Consider the following 23,149-nt stretch of genomic DNA (forward strand, 5'->3'; position numbering starts at 1 on the left):
CGGGGAGCGGCAGCTAGACCTGGGGGGGCGGTAGTGGTGGGGGGGTGCTTCACGCCCCCAGGAGCTTCTTGACCATGTAGCCAGGGAGGCTGTAGAGGAAGAGGGCCAGCATGAGCAGCGCCAGCAGCGCCAGCACAATCTTGATGATGAGCCACTTGTACCGCGTGCAGATGAGGTACTTGATGGACTTGAGGGGGTTGAGGAACCAGACGAAGGCGGTGTCAGGCCGGCTGGGGGAGGGGAAGCTGCGGTCAGGCAGCGGGCCTCTCCAGGGCACCCCAGGCCCTCAGCCTTCTTAGACTCCCACGGGCCCTGACACAGCCCCGGTCCCCAAAGTAGTGAGTGCTGGAGCCAGGTTCTAGCCCTTTCTAAGCACTAGGTTTGCTGGGGACTCTTTGGCCCCCAGCCTCCTCCCCAGGCCCGGAGGGCTTTCTGGCAGTCGGGCAGCCGTCCAGCTAACACCTGGACGATGGCGGCCTTGGCCTTGGCCGCTCACCATGTGAAGACGCAGCCGCAGGGCTGCAGGCTGTTCTGATCCCCAGGAACCTCGTCTACTTAGCGGCTCGTTGTACGTGCTCCAGTCTCGGCCCCCGTTGTCTTTCTGTGAATCCGTGTTCCTCAACCTCTCCCCCTTTTCTGAGGAACGGGGGCTTCTGGCCCCACACGGCCCTGCCCAGGGTCTGAGGAGCCCCGGTTGGGGCGCGAGCCACACTCAACCACCTGCCCACTGTCAGGGTGGGGTTACGGCTCTGCCTTCTGCACAGACTCCCGGCCAAAAGGGGCTTGCTAAGCTTTACCTTCTGTGGTTTACGTTACAGGAACGGTGGGTTTTATAAGATGTCAAGATATAAAATTCCAGTATGCTTTTTCAACCTCCTGGGCCAGCGGCCGCCGGAGGACACAGACCGTGCCCTCCCAGAGCCAGGCGCAGGGCACCTGGTTTCCAGCCTTAGCGGTGACGGGCAAGCTGGACGCCTGTCTGAGCCTCAGTGTCCTCCCTTACGCAGTGGGGTGCCTAGTGGACCCTGCCCCCGGGGTCAGTGAAAGGGTAAGGAGAGAAAGTGCATGTGAAACGCTAGGCGCGGTGCCCGGCCCTGAATAGCCGCTCAGTTGGCTGCAAAAATGTGGGAACTGGATGGGGTTCCTTACCGCCCTGCCTGGCAGAAAACGGCTCTGGGCCCGGAGGGGAATGCTGGTAGGAACTAGTCAGGCCTCGCTGGCTAATCCTAGCCAAACCCTCTCTCCGTTCCCTGTCCTCATGTCAACTCTTTCTGCCAATGGCCCTGGGTTAGTATCTGTTGGTCTGTCACGAGGACAGGAGGTGGGGTGGTGCTCAGAAGACTGGGTGGCAATTTGAAAGCCGAGGCTGGGTCTTAGCCCTAATCTGCTGGGCGACCTTAGGCGAGTTGCTTCGCCTCTCTGGCCTGACACGCGCTCACGTAAAACAGTGATTTTAGTTCTGAGAGCCCGTGGTACCGTTTCACAGCCTGCAAGTTGCTGTGTGTGTGTGCGTGCCCTGTGTGTGTGTGTGTGCATGTGTGTGTGCGTGCGTGCGTGTGTGTGTGTGTGTGTGTTCCGCATGCTGCCCAGCTCATCGGCCCTGGGTCCAGAGGGAGAAGTGAGGAGGACCAGAGCCACCAGAATGCCAGGCTTAGGCCCCCAGGGTCTTCCTGACCAGGTAGCCAGGCACAGAGCAGAGGAAGAGGGCGAGGAGCAGGAGCAGTTTGAGGAACCGCCAGCGGCTTGTGTGCCACAGGAAGTAGCGGGCAGACTTGACAGGGTTCAAGAACCAGATGAAGCTCGTGTCTGGCCGCCTGGAGCAGCGAGAGGGCGGAGGGAGCACGGAGAGAGGACACAGAGGATGAAGGCTCAGGGTGTGGTCAGGGGTCTTGCAACAGGGGGGCGACCCTGGGCTGAGCACCCTGGGCTGAGCGTGCGCACTTCCCGGCACCTCCCCAGCCATCAGGGCCCCCCTGGGGCCCCAGCCCGCTCGCTTCTGGCAAAAAACGAGGAAGAGCGTTTCAGTCTGTGAAATGGGGCCTTCCCTGGGAGAGGGGCTGATCCCCTGCACGGAAGCCCGGTCGCCCGTGCCCCGGTTCAGAGCGAGGGGTGCATTCCAGGCAGAAGCGGAGAAGGGAGGAGGCTCCCTCTCAATGAGGCTACCGCCCTGAAAGGGCTAGAGAACGCCAGAGGTGCCTGCAGCGTGGGAACAAGAAGACCAGAAGGTTCTGGCCCCTCCTTCCTGCCCCCATGGCCCCAGGGACCAGCGTGGCAGGGGCGCCAGGCAAGGCAGCATACTCACTTGGGTTTCTCTAGAGGGTCAGGTTCATTGCGGGCTAGGCCCACCGGATTCTTCTCTGCCTCCTCCGCTGTCAGTAGATGCAATTCTGCCTCCACCTTGCCCTGCGGAAAGGAACAGAAGGATCCTAGGGCTCAGGCGGGGTGCGCGGCCCAGCCCTGCCCCGCCCTCTGCGGGAGCCGTGGCGGTCCTCACCGTGAGCTCAAACTCATCGTTCTCATTGCGGGCCAGGAGGGGCCACCAGCCTTTGACGCGCTTCTGCTTGAAGATGGAAACCAGGGGCACGTCCACCTCCCCCGTGGCCATCTCCATGGTGCACTGCTTGGCTGTCTTGGCGCCCCGGGGAAAGCGGTTGAGGTCCAGCTCGATGGCCCCTGTGGCAACCTCGGAGTCAGCTCTGACAGCCCGGGTCCCGTTGATCCCCACCGGGGTGGGCTCCCTCCGCCCCTGCCTCCCCCTGCCCTACCCCTCCACTCCCCAGCCCTGCACCCAGGAAGTCGTCCGCGGAGAAGTGGTCCGCGTCCCAGATCTGCAGGGTGAGCCGCGCGGGGATCTTGTACTCGGTCTCGTCCCAGGAGAACATGGACTCCTTCTTGGAGATGACAATCCTTTCCTCAGCGGCCAGGTAGTCGAAGGGGAACAGGTAGCGCCAGTTGAAGTTGCCTTCGCCGGTGAGGGAATGATAGTGGACGTCCGTGTCCTGCTTGTCCTCCTGCTGGCCCTTCAGCCACCTGCCGGGTGCCATTAACTCCAGACCCGCGGCCACCCGCAGGGAGCCCCCTCCCTCCTCCCTGGCCTCCTGGGAAGGTGGGCTCACCCGTCCCAGCACCCCTACCCCCCAGCCAGGGGCCCTCTCACCCACCCCCGCACAAAAATGTCGCTGGACTTCTCCCCAGTAAAGAAGTCATCGTCCTCCAGGACCACCTCGTCTGTGTTCCACACGATGACCCGGAGCTCATACCTGGGCAGGGGAGAGGCTGGCTCGCAGTCTGGGGGTGGGGGCGGCCCCAGGGTCTTGGTGTAGATGGGGCAGGTACCTGAGGGGAGTGCTGGGACTCGTGAGCATGGGAGCTGGCCCAGAGTGGGGTGCAGAGAGCCCATTCGGGTAAGAGGGCAAGGAGGGGAGCGGAGGGGACCCGGGTGAGGGAGAGAGGGTCAGCCAGCCGGCATGGCTGTCGTGAGGAGAACCCTAGGGGAAGCCCGTCTGGCAGGCTCTCCAGGACAGAGCACGCACGCTCCCGGGCAAGGAGGCTGACTCAGGCCTGGGAGGGGCAGGGGTGGCTGCTGCGGGGTGGCTCAGCAGGAACTCGGTCTCCAGAGGCTGGAAGACAGTGTCTAACACAAGTTTAGGTGTGGGCCCAGCAGCTGGCATGCTCATGGCATCTGGTTTCCTTTAGGTCCTTGTCCCAGAAGAGGATTTTCCCCCTTGCGGTGTAATTGTCATTATAAATAGGTACATTTCAGCCTTTACGAGTGAGGTTGGGTCGCCCCCTCCGCCTTCCTCAGAGTGGGGCTCTCGCCCGCCCGGACTGTAAGTCCCAGGTGACACAATGGGGTCGGGTGTCCCCTGGTGGCCATCCCTGGGACAGCACACCTGTGACCTCAGACCTGGAGGCGATTCCAGGCAGAATTTGCCGTATGATTTGCAGGGCCCGGTGCAAAGTGGAAAGGTGGGGCCTTTATTAAAAAATCATTAAGAATTTAAACATTGCCATTTTGAAGTGAGCGTGGGGCCCCTCTGAGTGTGGGGTCTGTGCAACTTCCCCACCCATGCAGTTGGCCCTGGTTCCAGGCACTAGGATGTTAGAAGCGGCAGCAACTCCATCCTGCTGCCTTCCAGATGGGAAAACCAAGGACCAGGGAGGTAAAATGACCTGGCCGGGGCCAACTAGGAGAAGCAAGTGGCCTGGCTCCTGATCCAGTGCTCTTTCCACTCTATCAACCTTCCCCCTCTTCCAGGCGCTCACTCCTACATACCTCCTCGGCAAGGGTTTTAAAGAAAACCTGGCAGAGCTTGGGGAGCCTGGGTGGCTCAGTCGGTTAGGTGTCCGACTTTGGCTCAGGTCATGATCTCACAGTTCGTGAGTTCGGGCCCGGCGTCAGGCCCTGTGCTGACAGCTCGGAGCCCGGAGCCTGCTTCGGATTCTGTGTCTCCCTCTCTCTTTTCCCCTCCCCTGCTCATATTCTGTTCTCTTTCTCTCAAAAATAAATAAACATTAAAAACTTGTAAAGAAAACCTGGCAGAGCTTAATGACAGCCTGGAGTGGGGACGAGGGGAGCGGGCTCTCAGGGGTGATGCCGCTGTGAGGAAGAGAGTCCCCTGGAGGGTGCTGGTGAGTACACATCACCTTATTGCCCACACACTGGGGGGGTGGCTGTGCCTTGGCAAAGGGGACCCACCTAGGGTAGGCCCCATAGCTGTCTCCATGGGTTGCCCTGTTCCCCCTGAAGGCCACATGGGAAACACCACTGACCAAGGTGATGCAGGTGGTCTGGGCCTGGGGATCCCACAGGAATGAAGGCCACGGGGGGAGGGACGAGAGATGGGGGAGGTAGTGCTGGGCCCCAGAAGCTCACTTCTTGGGCTTCCGGGGGGAGATGTCCAGAGGCGTCCCAGGGGCCGGCATGTCCATGGGGAACATGTCCACCCACAGCTCCAGGCGGCCCTATGGAAGAGAGGGCGTGGCAGATCTCCCCAGGGACCCCCTCCCTGCCCAGGAAGGCCAGCTCTCCTCCCTCCCAACCTTTGTTCCCTCAGGACCCGGTTCATCAGTTTTCGTCCTTGGACGCCAGAATCCCTATGACCTCACCAACAGCCAATCACAGCGTCTAAGGGAGACACTGCAGGCTGCACCTGAGCTCATGGGGCTCACACTCAAAGGAAAGACACAGGCCCCTGGAGTTACCGTGAGGGGCCATGCTAAGAAAGTGCCTTCCAGGCTTTTGGGAAGGCAGCGAATAGTTGGAGGATCCATTTTTATGGGCCTAGGTAGGGACTCCCTGATCCCAGATACCAAAGAACCTCGGATCTAGGCCTGGCGAGCGTCACCTGCTCGATGCCCGGCTTGTCAGGGTTGAGCAGGGGCCGGGTTTCCACGTGTTCGGGCACCAGGCGGCAGCCCACGCGGGGGATGTCCTCCCAGTGCCTCAGGGCAGATAGAGCCACATGCTCTTCCGTAGGCTTCCTCTGACCTGTGGGTGCCGGTGGTTCAGCGGCGCATAGGGCCTCAGCACAGCAAGAGACCCGTGCTGGGGCTAGACTCGGGGGCACAGAGCGGCCCCTGAGCCATCACTCATCCATACTGTCTCCTTTTACTGTTGGGGAAACTGAGGCACGGGGGCAGCGTGGCTTGCCCGAGTTCTCAGCTGCCCCATGGGGCCCAGCGGGACCTGTGCTCTTGGGTTTCCCCTGCCTGGGGAATCTGACCAGAGAATCCTGCTGGGCTGTGAGGGCAGGGAGGGGAGGAATCCACTTCCTGTCTCAGCACCCTGCGGGGCCGCAGCATGAGTTCCGCAGCACGCGTCTCCTGTTCTCTGGAAGTGCCACGTGACAAAGGAGTGGGGAGAGTCAGCTGGGACCTGGGCCCACACCCTCACTCTGCCCCCGAAGGGCCACGTGACTTTGGGCAAATCACTGTAGAATGGGAAGAACCTCCCTACCCCACAGGAATTCTGGGAGGGAGAGAGAAGGCAACAAGTGTGCAGGAGCTTGGGCCGGAGGGCAGAGGCTGGGCAGAGGGGAGCGGGGCGCTAGGCTGATGGGCAGAGGGTCTAAGGACGCCCCAGTCTAGGCCTTGAAGTCCTGCCGCAGGAAGCGTGGGTCCCTCTTGGCCTCTGACACCCCCCATGTCCAGCGCCTTGTTACCATTCTCGTCCTCGATCTCGGAGGGCCCGGTGAAGACACGGTTGGACACCTTCACTCTCCCGGGGGGCCCAAAGTGGGGGCCGTCCACTTTGCCCTCCTTGCAGAGGCGGGTCAGAATCTGGCTGGGCTTCATGGGGTCCCGCCAGATATTGTAGCCATGTCTGTGGGAGGGGGCACACAGGTTTCGTGGGGCTCAGGGTGGGGCTGGGGCCCATCCCTCGGTGGCAGCTGGTTCCCGCCAGTTCTCTTAAGTTGGCTGCTGCCCCATGTCAGCAAGCAGGCCCTGCCTGAGACACTAGGGCTGCTCGAGGCTGATCCCTCTTACCCCAGGCTCACATGTCCCGTGTCCTGAGGATGAGCTTTCAGCCTCCCTCAACACAGCCCAATCCATTCCCCAACCGTGCCCTCTCCTCTGGAGCTTCAGAGACTCCCACGAGGACACTGGTAACCAGAGAGTTTGGGGACGTGTCGAGAGTCACACAGCCTGTCAGTGGCAGAGACTGGCTGGATCCCCAGTGGCCTCTGCCTGGCCTCTTCCCAGCCCTGGGGTTCTCTCCTTGCCCGGCCTCCCTGGTCCTAGAAGCCGCCCCCCCCCCCCCCCGCCCCGCCCCTGGCTCTCTCCTTGTGTTAGAATCTGTGGTCTGCTCGGTCTGTACGAATGGACGCCTGGACTGGGACCGAAACTGTAATATATCCACCTTCCCAGACCACGATCTCTGAGTCTTGGGTTTCAGAGTCAAGATGCAGCAGGTGCGCCCGCCCCGCCCCTGCCCTGCCCCTGCCCCTGCTCCACCCCTGCCCCTGCCCCCCCGCCCCACGCACATGGAGTAGGTCTGGGCGATGCCACAGGTGGCCCGGTGTTTGCTGTAGAAGCGGTTCTCCAGGTCAATCTTGGTTTCCCCGATGAGGTCATCGGTGCCTACCAGATCCCAGTCGTACACGGCCACTGTCAGCATGGATTCCATGGGGAAGGAGGCCTCGATGTCAAAGGACCTGGCGGGGGGGGGGGTTAGAAGGACTGAGGGTGTCTGGCCAGGGAAGCCGGGTGGGGCCAGAGGGGGCGGTGGCCCGTGGGCCGCCAGGAGGCCTTACTTCCCAAAGACAGGGTTGAGCTGCTTGGAGATGTAGTTCTCCTTGTCTCGGATGTCAGTTTTGCCCAGCCGGATGGCAATGTAGGGGTCGGCTTTGCCGTTAATGTCTGCGGGGTGCAGGTCCGTGGCCTGGGATGGGGGAGGGGTGCTCCTGAGCAGGCTCCCCACACACCCTCTTCGCCTTCCAGTGCCCTCACCCCTCTCTGATGGTCCCGTGATAGCAAAGGGCGGGAGCACTGGACCGGAGAAAGGAGAGTTGCTGTGTCACCTGGGGCAAAAGTCATTGCCCATCTCAGGTCTTGGCTTCCTCCTCTAGAGAAGGTGGGAACTAGGCCAGGTGACCTCTCTGGTGCCTCCCAGTTGGGGCTGTGACACTTTACACTGACACTTTAGAGCGCTGCTTTAGCGCCTCCTGGGCAGGAGGACTGGGAGACCGGGGGGGGAGGGGATTCGAGGTGAGTCTTACCCTGACCACATAGACTCGGACCAGCACATTGATGGGGTCGTTGCTGGGGATGCCCTGGAACATGCCGTAGGTGGGGTCGTAGCCGGCTTCCCGGGACACGTCCTCCGGGAGTGGCACTTTATACACGCAGAGGGAGCCCTGGGGCAAGGCAGGGGCTCAGGCCAGGGTAGCGTTCCCAATGGTCCACAGTACAGAGGGATGGCATCCTGTGCTCAGGGTTGATGGATCTGAGGGGGGTCCAAGGGCTCAGGAGGGAGCGGCCAGGGCAACGTTGGGGGTGGGTTACTCAGGGCAGATGCTCTTTTTTAAGCAGCATAGAAATATTTTCATGTTTACGAATCAGGGTAGCTGACAGTTCCACTTGACTGTCGGCCCTGGGCTTGGGGTGGGGAGAAGAGCTGGTGGGCGAGGGGTACGATGCTCAGGGCCTGGGCGCACACTCCTTGCCTCACCTTGAACCGGCCCACGATGCGCTCCTCCTCCGTGGAACCGTCCTCGTCATCCCCCGTCTTGCCCCGCAGCAGATTGAAAGTGTGCAGCCAGTCCTCAAAGTTGTCAAACTCAGACTCCAGCTCCTTGGGGTACACCTGAGCCAGGCCAGGCCATCAGGGGGACCCGGCACGACCACTGCACCCCGTCTTGTCCCATCTGCCCCCGCCCCTGCCCCAGGCAGGACCCCACACTCCTGGTGGGTCTGCCCCCGGACCCTCACCTTAAGCTCATCAATCTTGGGTTTCTTCTTCTCTGGGGCCTCAGGCCCCTGGCCAGTGCCGGGGCTCTGGGTTCTCTTTTTCTTCTCCTCCTTCGCCGCCTTTGCCTTCTCCTTGCCCTTCATCGGCCCCTTTAGGCCTGGCCAGAACCAGAAAAGGAGGCCCTGGTCAGTTTGGGGCAGAAACGATGAAGCAGGAAGTTTTGGGTTAGAGACCCAGATCGGCTGTTAATTGACTTTGCTGATGTAACTCCTCTGGGCCCTGTGTACTCATCGGTAAGATGCAGACAGTACTCCCTGGCATGGCTGCCTCCCACGGGTGGGTGCAGGGCACCCATTAGGCCACACTGGGACTGTGTACAAAGACCGCTGCCGTGCCCTCCGGCAGAGCAGAGCAGGGAAGGGGCGTGGGTCTTGAGTCGGGAGGCCTGGGCCGCACAGCACTTTCCTCTCTGGCCATTTCACTTTCCTCTCTGGCCTCAACCTGCTCGTCTGTCATATCCAGAGGGCTATTCTACACCAGCATTTCCCAAACCGCACTCAGTGGAACAGCCGCTGTGGGTGTTCTTGGAATGTGTTAGAAGAGAGTGCCTATTGTGGTCAAAGAAGCTGGGGAAATATTTTATATTCTATCTTCCTTTTAGAGACTTATAATAACATTTGCATATTAAAGGCACTGGGAAGTCCTGTGCCAAGAGACCTGTTTAATCCATTTGACCAAAGAATCCTCTTCTCCCTCTGGAATACCCATTAATAGCGTTCCATGGAAAAGGCCTGGAAAACGCTGAAGCTCTGTTGTTCTGTGGCTGTAAATGTCTCTCACCATGGTGGCTGAACCGGTCACTCTAGATTAGAGCCTACGCCTGCCCCCTGGTGCCCAGGGATGGCTGGTGATAGCTGCCCTTGGCTGCTAGAGCGGCGCAGGGCCCTGGGCTGGGAAAGACAAGCAGCTGGGGTGGCGGGTGGAGGAGCCAGCCCTCCAGGGCGGCAGAGAGGCAGAGACCCAGGGTCCCGGGCTCACCCTCCGTGTTCTCCACCTCCTCCTTCTCCTCCAAGTCAATGCCGGAGGCCTCTTGCTGTCGAAGTTGCTGCCAAAAGATAAGGTGAAGAGGAGAGAAGGTGGGCTTCCTGGAGAGGGGTCTTTCGACCCCATCCTGTGGTCTCAGACCAGTCTTAAATGCTTAGAAACTTTTGGGGGTGCTTGGGTGGCTCAGTTGGTTGGGTCTTGGACTTTCAGTTTTGGCTCAGGTCATGATCTCGCGGTTTGTGAGTTACAGCCCCACATCGGGCTCTGCACTGATGGCACGGAGCCTGCTTGGGATTTCTCTCCCCCTCTCGCTCTGCCCCTCCCCGGCCTGCACTCTCTCTCCCTTTCTCTCTCTCTCAAAAAATAAACAAATAAAAATAATTTTAAAAAAAGAAACAGACGCTTTTCCTATTGGGGTTCAAACCCATCATGCACTCTGTGTAAGTGGGTTAAAAAAGTTTATGATATTGTGTACAGTATGACCAACTGTGGTCAGGAGTTTATGCTTCTTTACATTGTGCACTACTTAAAAATAAAATGCCCTTTAATGTTGATTCTTAGTGGTATTCTTTTTTTTTTTTAATAGAAAAAGTATAGTAGAAAAGCATAACTGAATATGAAAAAACGTGCTTTCTGTTCTACCCAGTTCACTGCACCTGCTGGAAACTAAATCCGCGGGTTTCAACCAAGGCGCCACCTGGTGGCAACCTATGCAAATTACAGGATTAGACACCAGGAGTCAACAGGCAGCCCCTTGGAGCTCGAGCCTAGCCAGCTTGAATCCAGGAGATGATGGTGGGAGAAGATACTACTAGGCGACCCCCAATTATCTGCCTTCCTGAGTTTTAGAAGTTTTTCTGGACACACAGGCATGTAGGTAAAGATTACATTTCCCAGCCTCCCTAGCAGCTAAGTGTGGCTACAGGGACTAGATTTAGGCCAACATGAGTGGGAGTGATATGTGCAACCTCTAGGTTGGGGCTTTAAGAGGAAAGGACTATGCTTCCTCCTCTTCTCTTTGCCCTTTCCTGGGCACTGGTGAGTCATCTCCAACCACACAGATGCCAGTAACAAGTGGCAGGGTCTTCGTGCCTGCCACCATTATGTCACCATACCAGCCTAACTCTACTCTCCGAGACATTATGTGAGACAGAAAGAAGCTTCTGTCTTGTTCACACCAATCTAACTTGCTACAGCAGCTTAGCCTGCTAACTAACGTGCATCGGAAACCTTGCACACAGCCTGGGCCACAGAAAGGGCCTGGGGAGAGAGGATGACTGGATCAGCTCAGGTCCTACTGAGGAAGCACAATCACGGGCACACGTCCCTCCTGGTCGGTCAGTAAGTCGGGGAGTGCCCTGAGCCAGGGAGAGGGACACGTGAGGAAGAAGAGAAGTGCACTTTCTGGAACTTGCAGTCAGTGTCAGCAGACAGAAGCTGAACGCGCACAGTCGGGGAAGAATATTTCACAGCCACAGTGACTGAGATGTGCAGAATGAAGCATTGTGAGGAGGTGCAGGAACCACTAAGAAACCATTGCTCCCTTTCGGCCTCGGCTCACATGTTTCTCTTCTTCCTCAAAGGTCACCTTCCCCGGGAAGCCTTCTCTGACTCCCCCAGGCATTGCTCTGGCTTTGTCGTCACACTGTAGTGTAGCAGCTTACGCGTCCATTTGCCCAGTAGACCGAGGGCTCCTTAGGGCAGGTATGGACTTATCTTTGGCTCCCACAGTACCTAGGAAGGTGTCTGACTCATCATACATACTCAAGAGATGTTTGTGGAGTGAGTGAGTGAAGACAAGAGGAAACCTGGCCAGGGAAGGTAGACTGGACCGCCATTTTGGAAGAGGTGGGGCCTGAGCTAGAACTTGAAGGATGTGAAACAAGTGTGCTCCAAGCTCATGTTGATGGAGTCGGGGAACTGGCCCTGGTGGGGATGGGAAAGAAGCTGGATTGGAGGGGCTGGTGTGGAGTTTGGGTCACCTCCCCTAACCCCATTCCTCCTTGGCTCCCCAGCCCGGGCCTGAGGCCTCACCTCCTTCATGGTATCGATGGAGGCAAAGTACTTGGACCACCAGTCCAGCATGCTCTCATCGGGCTCCTCCTCCTCTGGCTCTTCTGAGCTGCCCTTTTTCTTCTTTTTCTTCTTCTCTTTCTCCTCGTCAGCCTGGAGGGGTGGCCAGGTCCAGAGTCCCGCATACATCCCTGCTCCCTGGCCTTTCCCAGGGCCCTAGACCATCCAGGGGTCCCCCATCCATTCTGACCATCTGCTTCTGGGAAGCCTTAGACTCCGTGAGGCTTCTTGGGGCCACCAATGTCAAAGGGTCAAGGGCCATGTTTTGTGGAGGAGGATGCCATGGCCCAGAGAGGCTCATGACCTGTCAATGTGAGGGGTTTTGCTGCCTGAGTAGTTCTCTCCTTCTGCCTCTTTGGAAGGGTGTGTTGGCCCCGAGCATCCAGGGGCTGGGGAGTGGCTCAGTCCCTGATGTCAGGCCCCTTGGCCTGATACCCTATGTCACTGCAGGGTCCTCTCTCCCCAAAGCCCCCGGATGGGCCCGCACTCACCACATCCACCTTGATGACGGCATCAGAAGTCTGCAGAGGGGAACCAAGGAGACAGGGGCAGAATTAGCTACCGAGGGCATGAAGCGGCAGGCGGTGTCCATCCAGGAGAGGAGAGGAGAAGAGTGGGAGCTGAGAGGGACCTCGTGCAGGGCCATTCACCACGAGCCCCTGTGCTCTGTGGGCCTTGCCCTGACAGGAGCACACTGCCTGGTGAACCTGAAAAAGGTCTGCTTGGCAGATGTCTCCTCAGACTTTCAAGGACGGTGGCTCTCAACCCCGGCTACACGTCAGAATCGTCGGGGGGGGGGTGGTGCTTTACAAACGATAAGTGCCACGTTGCCACTGAGTCCAAATGTGGGGGCTGGGCACCTGCACAGTTGTAAAGCCCCCCAGATGGTTTCGGTGGGCATTGAGGGTTGGGCAGGGAGCCTGACCCACATGTGCTGGGAGTTCGGTAACGATGGCCGGACAGCGTCAACTTCAACCCTACTCTCCCCCCTTACCAGGGCAAGGGCTTTAAAAATTTAGCGGAGGCACACACAAATGCATAGCTGAAGAGGGCCCTGGTGAAAACGCCCCAGCAGAGCCCAGGGCCTGGGGAAAGGTGGCGAAGCTTGGGCCTGTGCTGTCCTCTGTCTTGTTCACTGATGCTCTGAAATGACAGGGCCCACCCCCGGCCCCAGGAGGAGCCCCCGGGGAGGGAGCCAAGGGGTCATGGGATCTCCAGGCCCAGCCCCCCAGCAGCGGGCTTTCCCAGCAGTGCTGTGGGCCAGGCCCTGGCCCGTATCTGCTCCCCTTTCCTGAGAACCATGCCCAGTGCTAACTCAGCCAGCTGGCGGGGACTCTGTGGGGTTAAGTAAGGACTGTGGGCCAAGGGAAGGTCATTTCAGACCAAGCTCAGACCTCAGAAGCTAGGAGGAGCCTCAGGCTGTGTGGAGCACGTGAGGTCAGGAATGGGATGGAGATAATGTGGTAGGGAAGAAGCCCACATCCAGCCCCTTGGTGCTGTCTGGACTCAGGATGGCCTGGTTCAGGCCGGCCTCCTCCCCACCCTCCCCTGCAGGTGCCATCTCTGCATCTAAACCCCAGAGGCCAGGTCCCCCTCTGGCAGATAAACGTCCCCTAGTCCCAAGACCAAGAGGAAGAAGGAGCTTCCACCTGGAAATCCTTCCCCAGCCCAGGCCTAGGCAGGGCTGCTCTTTAAAGGCTGGGATGGAAACACAGGGACCTTCTGGAAAGAACGCTGGTGTTCACACAAGGAGCCTAGTGTCTACGTGGTGTGGCTTGTTGGAGTAAAAATAATTACAGGCTATCACCTCAAACGGTCACTGCTCCCTCTGTCTCTCGTACGTGCACACCACTCGCTCGTGCACGCGTGCACGTTCACATGCACACTCAGGCATGCACACGCAGGACCGACAGTCTTACATTCCAGGACAGTGTTTGGATGGACCGCTTGCACACGTAGCCAGGGTGGGCCCTCGACTGTGACATGCCAAAGGAGGCGGCCCCGCTCGCGAGAAGTGTCACACATTCCCAGCAGGCGCAGGACTGACCCCACGCGCCTTACCGCGTCCAGCTTCACCATGGTCTCCAGCTTCCGGACAGGCACCTCTGGCTCCATGTTCACCACGACCTCCCCTGGGGGGTGAGAGGAGGGACCGCCATCGCACAGCACACGGCGACCCCGAGGGAGCCTGCCTGGACAGAGAGATGGATAGACAGGCAGACGGACAGAAAGGAGCAGGAGTAACAGTGAGAGTCGGAAGTGGCTGGAAGGACCAGAGGCCTAAAGCTGATTCTGGAACTTTCTGAAGCAAGAGGGAGGGACAGAGCAGTTGGGCATACGGAGAGGCAGAAAGGGAGCCAGAGAGAAGGCTGAGCTGCAGTGAAACAGGGGAGGTTGGGCTGGGAGGGAGGCTGGAAGGGAGGCTTGGGTCTCCTCCAAGAGCTGGTGGAGGAAGCCACCTGCCCCCGGGGCCCTCTAAGGGTGTGTCTGGCTCCAGCCCTTTCTGGCTCTAGAGCGAGGGGCGGCCAAAGGTAGCCTTGGCCCCCAGAATGGGGCCTCCCCTGGCCTCCCCCACACCCACTTGGGGATGCCCCCTGCGGAGCCAGCTGGCGGCTTGGCTTCGAGACCTGGACTGTGGGCAGGAGCCCCTCCCATGGGCCGATGCAGCCGGGCCCGGGCTTCGGGGTGTGGCCGTACCCGTGGTGTTCCAGTTGGGCGCCGAGCGGTCTGGGGGCCTGTAGATGAAGCGCCTCAGAGAGCTGACGGCGTGGGAACCCACCAGGGTGTAGCGGCCGAAGGCCCGGCAGTCCACCACTCGGATGTTCAGGGGCGGGTGCAGCAGCTCATTCTCCGGGAGGTCCTGGGGGATGTGGGCCGAGGGCAGCCCGGGCTCAAGGGGGGCCCCGAGGAGCCGGGCCACCCCCAGCCACACCAGCCGCACACCGCCCTGCCCGGCACCCACCACTTCAAACCACTTGACGAGGGTGTTGAAGTTGGGGTTCTTCTTGTAATTGTGGATCAGGGACGACTGCACCCCCTTCCCCGCACACTCGATGTCTACCCGCGGCCGGTCCACCTGGGCCAGGTTGACCCGCTTCAGGTCCCGCAGGCCCCAGAAGAGCACCTGGGCCGGGGGGAGAGGAGAGCCCCCTCAGAGGGGCCGTTTGAGGGTGGGCTGGGCCCCCTGAGAAGGAACTGGGCCGTGGGTGGGCAGCAAGACTGGAGGGGCAGGGCCCGAGAGCTGATGAGAGGCAGGTGTCCCTAAGGTGCTTCGGGGCGAGGGTGGGTGTGGGGGCGAGGACAGGAGGGCTGGGGAAGGTCCCGGAACGAGGCAGTGTAACTCAGTGCAGGCTGGGCAGCCACTGGATGGGGGTGGGGGTGGGGAGCTTGGCTCTGTGCTGGCTCTGGGTGTGACCTTGGACAAGTCAATTCCCCTGCTAGGCCCTCAGTCTCCCGGGTGCCAACCACGTAACGTGTGCACAAGAGCCCTGCTGGAAAGAGAGTCAAGGGGGCAAGGAAGCCAGAACACGGCAGGGCCTGTCCAGGGCAGGGACAGGAGGACCCCGACGGAGCCCTCACACACCTCGATTCGGTATTTGCTGAGCACGGGCCGGATGCCGACGGGCACAGGCATGATGGGACCTCGGTCCATGTCCCCCGGGCCGTTGATGGGTGGCAGGTCTGCCTTCCCCGCAGGCCCAATCTGGGGAATGGGAGTCACAGTATCACACTCTCCTTCCCCGTGAGTTCTCTGACAGGTGAAATGGCCGATGCCCCGGGCCCCTGATGCCCCGGGCCACCACCAGCTTCGGTCAAGCCGGCCTCGCGGTGAGACGGGGAGGATAGCCGCCCCTGGCCCTGGCCCCCCTCCCCGCGGCCCCACCTGCAGCAGCTCGAAGGCAGCCAGCAGGTCCCCGGCAGTGGCGTTGCCGCGGTAGATCTGGTAGTACTCGAGCTGGGGTGGGAAGCGGGGTGGACAGTACGCCTCGTCCGCCATCTTCACCAGGGGCTTGGCGAAGGTCCGGCCCATGAAGTCGGCTTTGCCCTGACGGGACAAATGACCGAGGTGGCCTCCCAGGTCCCGAGTTGACCGCGCACGTTCGCACCTGGGATCCCGGTCAGTCCTCGCCGTAGCCCCGGCAGCTGAGGGGCGGGTGCGACCACCCCATTTTACAGATGGGGACGCCAGGCCTTAGGGCCCACCGCAGACTCGGCCAAGGCCACGCTGGCAGCGAATGGCAGACTCGGGACTGGCAGTGAGATCGTCCTACGTCTAGTTCAGGGCTCTCGGGGTATCCCAGCAGCTGGAGCGGTGGCTCCCCAGCTCTGCAGGGGTCGCCTCAATCCTTGCTTGCCCAATCCAGAGCTCCCACAGAGAGCCGTGGGGCCGTTGCTGATTGCAGTAGGTGTGGGCAGGGGGCTTAGGGGCCCAGGGACGTGGGCAGGCTGGTGGTACCAGGCCTTGCTGGCAGATGTCCTGGTGATTCTGGGCCTGAGCTGGGCCAGTCTGTGGCAGGAGGTAGGGACACCCTGGCCCAGCTCCTCCCTGAGATCCCGGTGGCCCACGGCATCGGGAAGGGGTTGGTCGGCAGTGACAAGGCAGGAGACATGTGGCTGCTGACCCGCCCCCACCCCAGCTTCCCGGCAAGCACCCTGGTGCTGGGTGCAGACAGCCAAAGGTGGCTGTTGAGGTAGGTGCAACGCAGGGACGAAGGCGTAGGTCCCTGGTTCTGGAGCCCACCCGTACCATGGTGTCCTGGTCGTAGATTTCGATGACGATGATGGGGGGGTCATCCCGCAACTCATGGGCTTCGCCATATAGCTCCAGGTTGTCGAACACCAGCATCTGGTCCCAGGTGGGGCACAGGGTCTCATTCAGCACCTGCGGCACCGGGCAGCGGGGCGGTGGGTAATGGGCGGTGGGGGGAGGTGCGGGCAGATACATGAGCACGAGTCACCCCCAGTCGCCGCAGCTTCCAGGGACTCCAGGGAAAGGGGTGTCATGTTGGTCCCAAGGCCCCTCCCAACCCCCATGTCTTTCCTTTCCTCTGTGGTGGATGCAACCACAATTAAAGCCTTTACCAGTGTGGTGGGGGCCTGCAGACATCTGCGAGGCTGTCCTCCAGGGATCTGGGGTGCTGGCTGATCTGTTCTTCCAGGTCCCACACACTCACAGGCTCCCCAGTACTCCAGAGCAGAGCCACTCCCTCCTGCCCCGGGCCCTCACCTCCGTGCACTGACTCTGGTTGATGAAGAAGACACGGGCGAAGGGGTCCGAGAGGCCGCTGCTGTCGGCAGCGAAGAGGCTGCGAGCCTGGTACATGTGGGCCCGGAGCTGGAACGCCTGCTTCTCTGTGGGGTAGAGCAGGCTGAGGCTCCCGGAGCCGGGGCTGGGAGCCAGGGGCGGCCCAGGCCCAGGGGCCGTCACTCACTGGTGTAGACCAGGCTGATGGGCGGGAAGGCGTGCAGGCCCAGGCCCTGGGCTGCCTTGACCTCCTCGAAGCCGCAGGGCAGGCCGCACAGGAAGTCCTTGCGCTGCTTGCTCAGGCCCAGCCACAGGTAGAGCTCCAGCTTGGCCTGCACCGTCCAGCCCACGGAGCCGAAGCCCCGCTTGCCCGGCAGCTGGGGGTGGGCGTGGGGTCAGCAGCCCGGCCCCATGGGGTGAGGGAGGGGCGGGGGGCCTGGCAGAGGCCTTGGTCAGAGCTGCCCCTGCCCCTCCGAAGCCGTCCCACGGGACAGGAGGGGGGGCGGGGGAGGGGGACTGGGGTGGGAAGAGTGTGGGGGGGGGGGGGGGGGGGGGGGGGCCGGGGCCGCCCCCCCCCCCCTTGGTGGTTTCCTCCAGCTCTTCTCGGAGCACCTGCTACTTGAGGGCTCAGGCCTGCCAGCCCGGGGGGGGGGGGCCCTCTCCCTCCAGGGGGGGGCTGATCCCTTGAAGGAAGCCAGATGCAAACCCTGGCCCCTAGCCCCGCCCCGCCCCCCCCAAGCCTAGCTCCCCTTCTGGCACCTTGAGGAAGAGCGTCTTGACCTTGGCGCAGTCCTTGCCCAGCTCCTCCTCAACGATGGAGAAGAGCAGGTCCTTGGAGGGCACCCTGGCGTAGGCGGTGCGCTTGTTGTTGTTCATCATCCAGATGAAGACGTCGGGGATGCTGTGCTGAGGCTGGGGTCAGGGGCGAGGGGGGCCGCTAAGGGAGGGGTCCTGCCACGGGGCCTGACTGACCCTCAGCATCTCTGCCTCAGAGGGCCAGGCCTGGGTCTGCAGAGCAGAGGGGACCCGGATGCCGGGTCCTCCTTCCCCTCCCACGGGTGGAGTGGAGAGAACACACGACAGGACGAAGGGCTTGTTCACCACCCCTGTCCCCTGAGGGCTGTCAGAGAAGGAGGGGCCTCCTCGGTGGTCCTGTCCAGCCCCCTCCTGTGCAGCAACCCCTTCTCCGCTCTAGTCACTCCGGTTTAGGGGACGGGCACCCCCTCTCCGCGCGCTGACGGGGGCCACACCTCGTCTGCCAGGAAGCGCAGTTTCTGCAGGAAATTCTGGCACAGCCTCAGCTTGTCCCGCACCGTGTGCCGCTTCACCTGTGCCCGCAAGGTCTTGGCCTGCTGCCCCATACTCTCCTGTGTGTGTGTGGAGGGTGCTATGAGTGGGGCTCAGGCCATGCTGCACGGTGGAGGGGGCTGGCCCCGGTGGCCGTGACTTCGGAGACAGATGTCCCCCCACCACCTCCGGCACCCTCCCCCCCCAGCCCCGGTGTGTCCTCACCAGCTCCCGCATGCAGGACTTGAGGCGCTCCCTGTCCAGCCTGGTGCGGGACGAGTGGCCCTGGTCCTTGTCAGCGAGGGAGAGGAAGCGGCTGGGGGACAAGGGGGGCAGGGCTCAGCGGAGCCCACGGGCCAGCAGGGGGCCTGCAGATACCTCCTTCCTTGCCCAGCCCCCCCCTTCCAGCCCCTCGCTCCCCACCCTCTCGTCTCACTAGCAGCCACAGCTGAGCTCCTCCAGAACACCCCGCAGGCGACGCTCCGGATAGGACTTCTCTGTCTTTATCATCTCCTGCACGTCGTTCAGGCCTTCTTCCTGTGGCCCCGGAGTGAGGCTGAGCCCCAGCCCCCCAACCTCAGCCTCCCCAGACGTCTCCCCCCATGCATCAGGGGACCGCGGGGCTAGCGACCTGGGACCTCTCACTAGCGCCATGCTCCCCCGCCCCCTTCCGCAGGGTCCTGCCACTTTACGGAAACCACCAATTCCCCAGGTTCTGTTTCTTCCAGAAGGAAGAAGCCCCCTCTGGGCTGTGGGGCTGTGGTCCCGGTGGACTTGCTGGGACTGGGCAGAACTCAGGGCTAGATGGGGGGTGGGAGGGCAGTGCGGGCCACAGACAGAGGGAGTGGCCAGCGGCCCCCAGGGGACACCAGGAACGGATGGGCCAGGACTCCCGGACTCCACTCCAGGTAGCCCTTGGGCCCTCCACCCACTCCCGGGACATGGGAGCAGGGACAGGAACAGAGGTCCTGCTGGGGCTATTCCTGCGATCCTCACCCCCTGTCCCCCACCCTCCCCATGGCAAGCTGCTGGGCAGGCTGCCTTGTGTGTTGCAGGGGAGGCTCCCAAGCTGGGCAAGGCCCTCCGAAGCACCCCGCGCCCCCAGCCTGGCCCTGACCAGCTTGTCCGCGATGTGGTCCATGATGTTGGCGTTGTAGAGGCGGCGACGCTGGTCGGGCCACCAGCTCTTGATGTAGATGCAGGGCTTGCGCTCCAGGTAGGGCAGATGGAAGTAGTTCCTGGGTGGGAGGAGGTGGGGGGTTGAGGACTGGGGCCCCCGGAGGTGGGAGGGCCAGGCCGTGAGAGTCGGGAGGCGGCAGGCAGGGCCTCTCAGGACCTTCCATGCACTTGGCTCACCTGTCGGTGATCTGGGGCCGCATGGGCGGAGTCGAGGACACCGAGGCCAGGTCCCCACCCTCACCGGCATCTTCATCACTGGAGTTCTGGATCAGATCTACTTCTTCCTCATCCCCAGGCTCCTTCCGGGGCCTAGGCCGCTGGGGCCGCGACAGGCCATCAACTTCATTCCCATAGTTGCCTGGAGGCAGAAAGCAGCGGGTGAGGGCCTAGAGTCCTTTCCCCCCAGGCTCCTGCCAGCTGATCCACTGCTTCGGGTTTGTGGGAGCGAAGAGGTGAATCAGGGAGTGGGGAGGGTGCCACGAGTCTACCTGCTGGGACACGATAGAACGCTAGCCAGGGGAAGGCGCCCACGTCCTCCGCCCCTTGCGAAGATCTTGCTAGTGGCCCTGCTGACCGCTGAGCTCGAGATCCAGCTTCGGGCATGGCTGTATTCCTACTCTGTCCCCTCTCCCTTCTGCAGGGAAGACTTTCTTCCTCATGTCCGGAACACAGCTCAGCCCTGCAGGTGGTACCCTTGTGGGCGGGTGTGTGCCCTCGCGTAGGTACACTGGGTACTATGTGGGTGCTTCAGGACGTGCAAAGGGAAGCGGTCAAAGTTTCCCTCCCCTGCCCCCGCCTGTGGTGCAGGGCCTGGCGGTCACTACCCAGCAGTTCCCGGGCCTGAAGACCCCTCTGTGAGCCCAGCACTCACCTATGGTCACCTCAAACGTGATTGGCTTGTCTCCATTTTTCCGGTCGATCATTGAGGCCTCTAGGAAGGCTCCGAATAGAAAGAATTCTTCCATTTTCCCCGTGCAGCTCTGTGGGAAAGGTGGTTCAAACCATCCCCAAACCTCAGCAAGGATGTTGGGCCCAGTGCCAGGCTTCTCCCTACTCCTTTACAGACGGGCCTTGTGGGCTGATGGTGGGGGACATCCCACCCCATTGTGCCGAGGCCCAAATTCTTTTGCCCTCCAGCCTGGACATCCCTGGACAAGGACCACCATGGCCAGGAACAGGGCAGAGATGAGGCTCCATTTGGGGACCTCCAGGCAGAGTCAGGCACAAGCAGTAGGAAGGAAGAGAGGCCCCCAGCAAGGCGCAGGCTCCTGCTTCCCTGGGAAGGAGGCCTCGTCATGGGGTCTTGCCCTCTGAGGCAGACAGGACAGCCACAGGCAGAGCCCAGGCCCAGGCTGCCACGGCGGGAAGCGGGCTGAGCTGGGGGCTCTGGAGGACAGCCCAGCGCCCCCCCTCCCCCCCGCCCCTGGGACCTCACCTCCGAGACAGGCGTGGCCTGCTCCACCTGCACCTCTGTGGAGCTGGTCAGCTCAGGATTGGAGGTGTCCAGGATCTCCACCGCCAGGCCCAGCATGAGGCGGGCGCGGAACGACACGCCCTCCCCCAGGCCCTCATTCAGGTCCTGGTGCTCGTCCAGCAGCGTGTAGTTGCGTGTAGAGCCGTACATGTTCACCCAGGCCGGGCCCAGCGTGGGCAGGAAGCCTGTGGGCCACGGGGAGAGGGACAAGGGGCTCACCCGGGGTGGTGGGACCTCTTGCGGGGGCTCCGGCCTGCACCTCCTGGTTGCAGAGCTGAGGACCCCGTGCCTTGCTCGGTGAAATGTCTGAGGCCAGAGACAGCCTGCGGGCCGGCGAGCGGCTAACAGGAGGCTGCAGGGAGAGCTCGCATCTGCTGTGCGTAGGCAGGCTTGGGGAGGCCTTCCCCCTGGCCAGGAGCACTTCCCTGGGTCACGCTCCCTGCTTCCTGGCATCTGGAGCAGGGCTGCCCACAGTCTACTTGAAAGACGGATGCCAGCTCGTCTCAAACTCCTCAGCGTGGCCTTTTGGCCCTTTGCTGCCTGTGTAGATAGGCACCTCACGGGGCATCCCACCCGCTTCCGCTGACCTCCCCCTTCCTCTCCGAAGATCCCCCCTCTGTCCGGGGAGGCCGGCCCAACGCCTCATCCCTACTAACTTCTCCCGTTTGTTGGAATTTGTGGTCTCCTGTGTGACACAGGGTCCAGTTCTGCTGCGTGTGCTTTGTTGGTTTGGTTTTTGTTCTGCCTGGTTTAAAACAAATTATAGCCTTTTGTAGCAACGTGGATGGAACTGGAGAGTGTTACGCTAAGGGAGATAAGTCACACAGAGAGAGACAGATACCATATGTTTTCACTCTTATGTGGATCCTGAGAAACTTAACAGAAGACCATGGGGGAGGAGAAGGGGGAAAAAAAAAGTTAGAGAGGGAGGGAGCCAAAGCATAAGAGACTCTTGAAAACTGAGAATACACTGAGGGTTGATAGGGAGTGGTGGGGTGGGTGATGGGCATCGAGGAGGGCACCTGTTGGGATGAGCACTGGGTGTTGCATGGAAACCAATTTGACAATAAATTTCATATTAAAAAAAACAAATTATACCATTTAAAAAAATCAAGATATACTTTACAGGATATAAAATTCACCATTTTAAAATGTGATCCTTTACATAATAGAAAGTTCGCCGTTCTAAAATGTGCATTTTGGAGGTTTTTAGTATATTCACCGTGTTGTACAACCATCACCTAATTCCAGAACACTTGCACCCCTTCCCCCAAGAAACCCTGTACCTATTCGCAGTTAGTCCCACTTCCCCTCCCCCACAACCACTAACCTACTTCCTGGTTTTACGGATTTGCCTATTCTGGACATTTCATATACACGAAATCATATAATATGTGGCCTTTTGTGCCTTTGGCCTTAGGTTTTGAGCATTTGGTAGCACATCCGCCTCTCTAGTCCCCAGTGAACACCATGAGGACAGGAATGGATACTTCTCTTGCTCTATTTCCCTGGTACCCAGTGCCTGGGTCCTAGAAGGGGTCAGTCCCTACAAGTCTGTAGATAGGGACTATGGCAGCAGTCCACACATACATATATGTAACCTATATGCATACACACATAATTATTTTCATCTTACAGATGGGAAAACAGGTTCAAAGATCACACAGCTACTAACTGTCAGGGCTGGGGTTCAAACCCAAGCAGCCTGGCTCAGGCAGGCTCTGTCAGCTCTGTGCAGACCTGAGCCATGACTTTCCTTTGAGGCAGGGGTTGCTGACCAAGCCCTCACGATGCCCAGGCCCTTCAGGCTGAGGTGTGAGATGGTGGAGGTGTGGAGGTGTGAGGGGGGAGGTCTTACTCCCTCCTTCCGTTCAGTCCCCTCCCCCCTAACCCAGTCTCCTGCTGCTGACCTTTGTCTCCATCATTAGAAATCTTGCGCAGGTCAATGAAGTGGGTGCCGATGGCCACGTCATTGACCTTGTCGGAATCTCGGATCTGCACCTTCATGCGCTTGCAGAGTGGGGGGAACAGGTCCGTAAAGACGACCTGCTCATTCCACAGTGGCTCGTAGCTGCTTTTCTGTACTGATGTCTTGCCCTGGTGGGAGGGAACGAAGGTTAGGGTTTGTGTGTGTGTGCCTGCATGTACACATATATGTGGTGTGTGTATATCACATGCATGCATATATGTATATGTATGTGTGGTGTGTGTATGTGTGCAAGTGTATGTGTCTATGTGGTGTGCGTATGTGTGCACGTGTATACGTGTATATGCATGTGGGGGGTGTGTGGGTACATGTTTGTGTATGTATGTATATGTATATGTATATGTATATGTATATGTATGTATGTGGGGTATGTGTGTATGCCTGTGTGTGTGTGGTGTGTGTATGCATGTGTACATGTGGGGTGTATGTATGTGTATGTGGTATGTA

The 23,149-nt window shown here is 60.4% G+C and overlaps 1 protein-coding gene across 5 annotated transcripts in view; it reads right to left on the bottom strand.

The window, feature by feature from the left end:
• Nucleotides 1-6: 6 nt before the first annotated feature.
• The window catches only part of OTOF (otoferlin), a 90,640-nt gene continuing 67,497 nt past the window's right edge, over nt 7-23,149 (bottom strand). For 2 of the 5 annotated variants that reach the window (XM_040496255.1, XM_040496259.1), the window contains 33 exons: nt 22,626-22,812; nt 20,677-20,900; nt 20,113-20,221; nt 19,419-19,599; nt 19,180-19,300; nt 18,499-18,599; nt 18,288-18,378; nt 18,026-18,142; nt 17,535-17,687; nt 16,963-17,152; nt 16,758-16,882; nt 16,278-16,412; nt 15,414-15,575; nt 15,114-15,233; nt 14,493-14,654; nt 14,228-14,390; nt 13,592-13,722; nt 12,022-12,051; nt 11,492-11,623; nt 9,452-9,518; nt 8,434-8,570; nt 8,174-8,308; nt 7,722-7,859; nt 7,257-7,384; nt 6,987-7,157; nt 6,165-6,325; nt 5,349-5,491; nt 4,877-4,965; nt 3,162-3,260; nt 2,789-3,030; nt 2,495-2,673; nt 2,303-2,403; nt 7-230 (listed from right to left, as the gene is read on the bottom strand). In XM_040496255.1, coding sequence (XP_040352189.1) covers nt 50-230; nt 2,303-2,403; nt 2,495-2,673; nt 2,789-3,030; nt 3,162-3,260; nt 4,877-4,965; nt 5,349-5,491; nt 6,165-6,325; nt 6,987-7,157; nt 7,257-7,384; nt 7,722-7,859; nt 8,174-8,308; nt 8,434-8,570; nt 9,452-9,518; nt 11,492-11,623; nt 12,022-12,051; nt 13,592-13,722; nt 14,228-14,390; nt 14,493-14,654; nt 15,114-15,233; nt 15,414-15,575; nt 16,278-16,412; nt 16,758-16,882; nt 16,963-17,152; nt 17,535-17,687; nt 18,026-18,142; nt 18,288-18,378; nt 18,499-18,599; nt 19,180-19,300; nt 19,419-19,599; nt 20,113-20,221; nt 20,677-20,900; nt 22,626-22,812 — 4,605 coding nt within the window. In that variant the 3' untranslated portion in view covers nt 7-49. The remainder of the gene's footprint in view (nt 231-2,302; nt 2,404-2,494; nt 2,674-2,788; nt 3,031-3,161; nt 3,261-4,876; nt 4,966-5,348; nt 5,492-6,164; nt 6,326-6,986; nt 7,158-7,256; nt 7,385-7,721; nt 7,860-8,173; nt 8,309-8,433; nt 8,571-9,451; nt 9,519-11,491; nt 11,624-12,021; nt 12,052-13,591; nt 13,723-14,227; nt 14,391-14,492; nt 14,655-15,113; nt 15,234-15,413; nt 15,576-16,277; nt 16,413-16,757; nt 16,883-16,962; nt 17,153-17,534; nt 17,688-18,025; nt 18,143-18,287; nt 18,379-18,498; nt 18,600-19,179; nt 19,301-19,418; nt 19,600-20,112; nt 20,222-20,676; nt 20,901-22,625; nt 22,813-23,149) is intronic. The other 3 variants (XM_040496258.1, XM_040496256.1, XM_040496257.1) reach the window with 3 other exon arrangements.

This window comes from Herpailurus yagouaroundi, unplaced genomic scaffold (assembly GCF_014898765.1).
Source record: "Herpailurus yagouaroundi ecotype Mexico unplaced genomic scaffold, PumYag 188, whole genome shotgun sequence".
Classification (NCBI taxonomy): domain Eukaryota; kingdom Metazoa; phylum Chordata; class Mammalia; order Carnivora; family Felidae; genus Herpailurus; species Herpailurus yagouaroundi.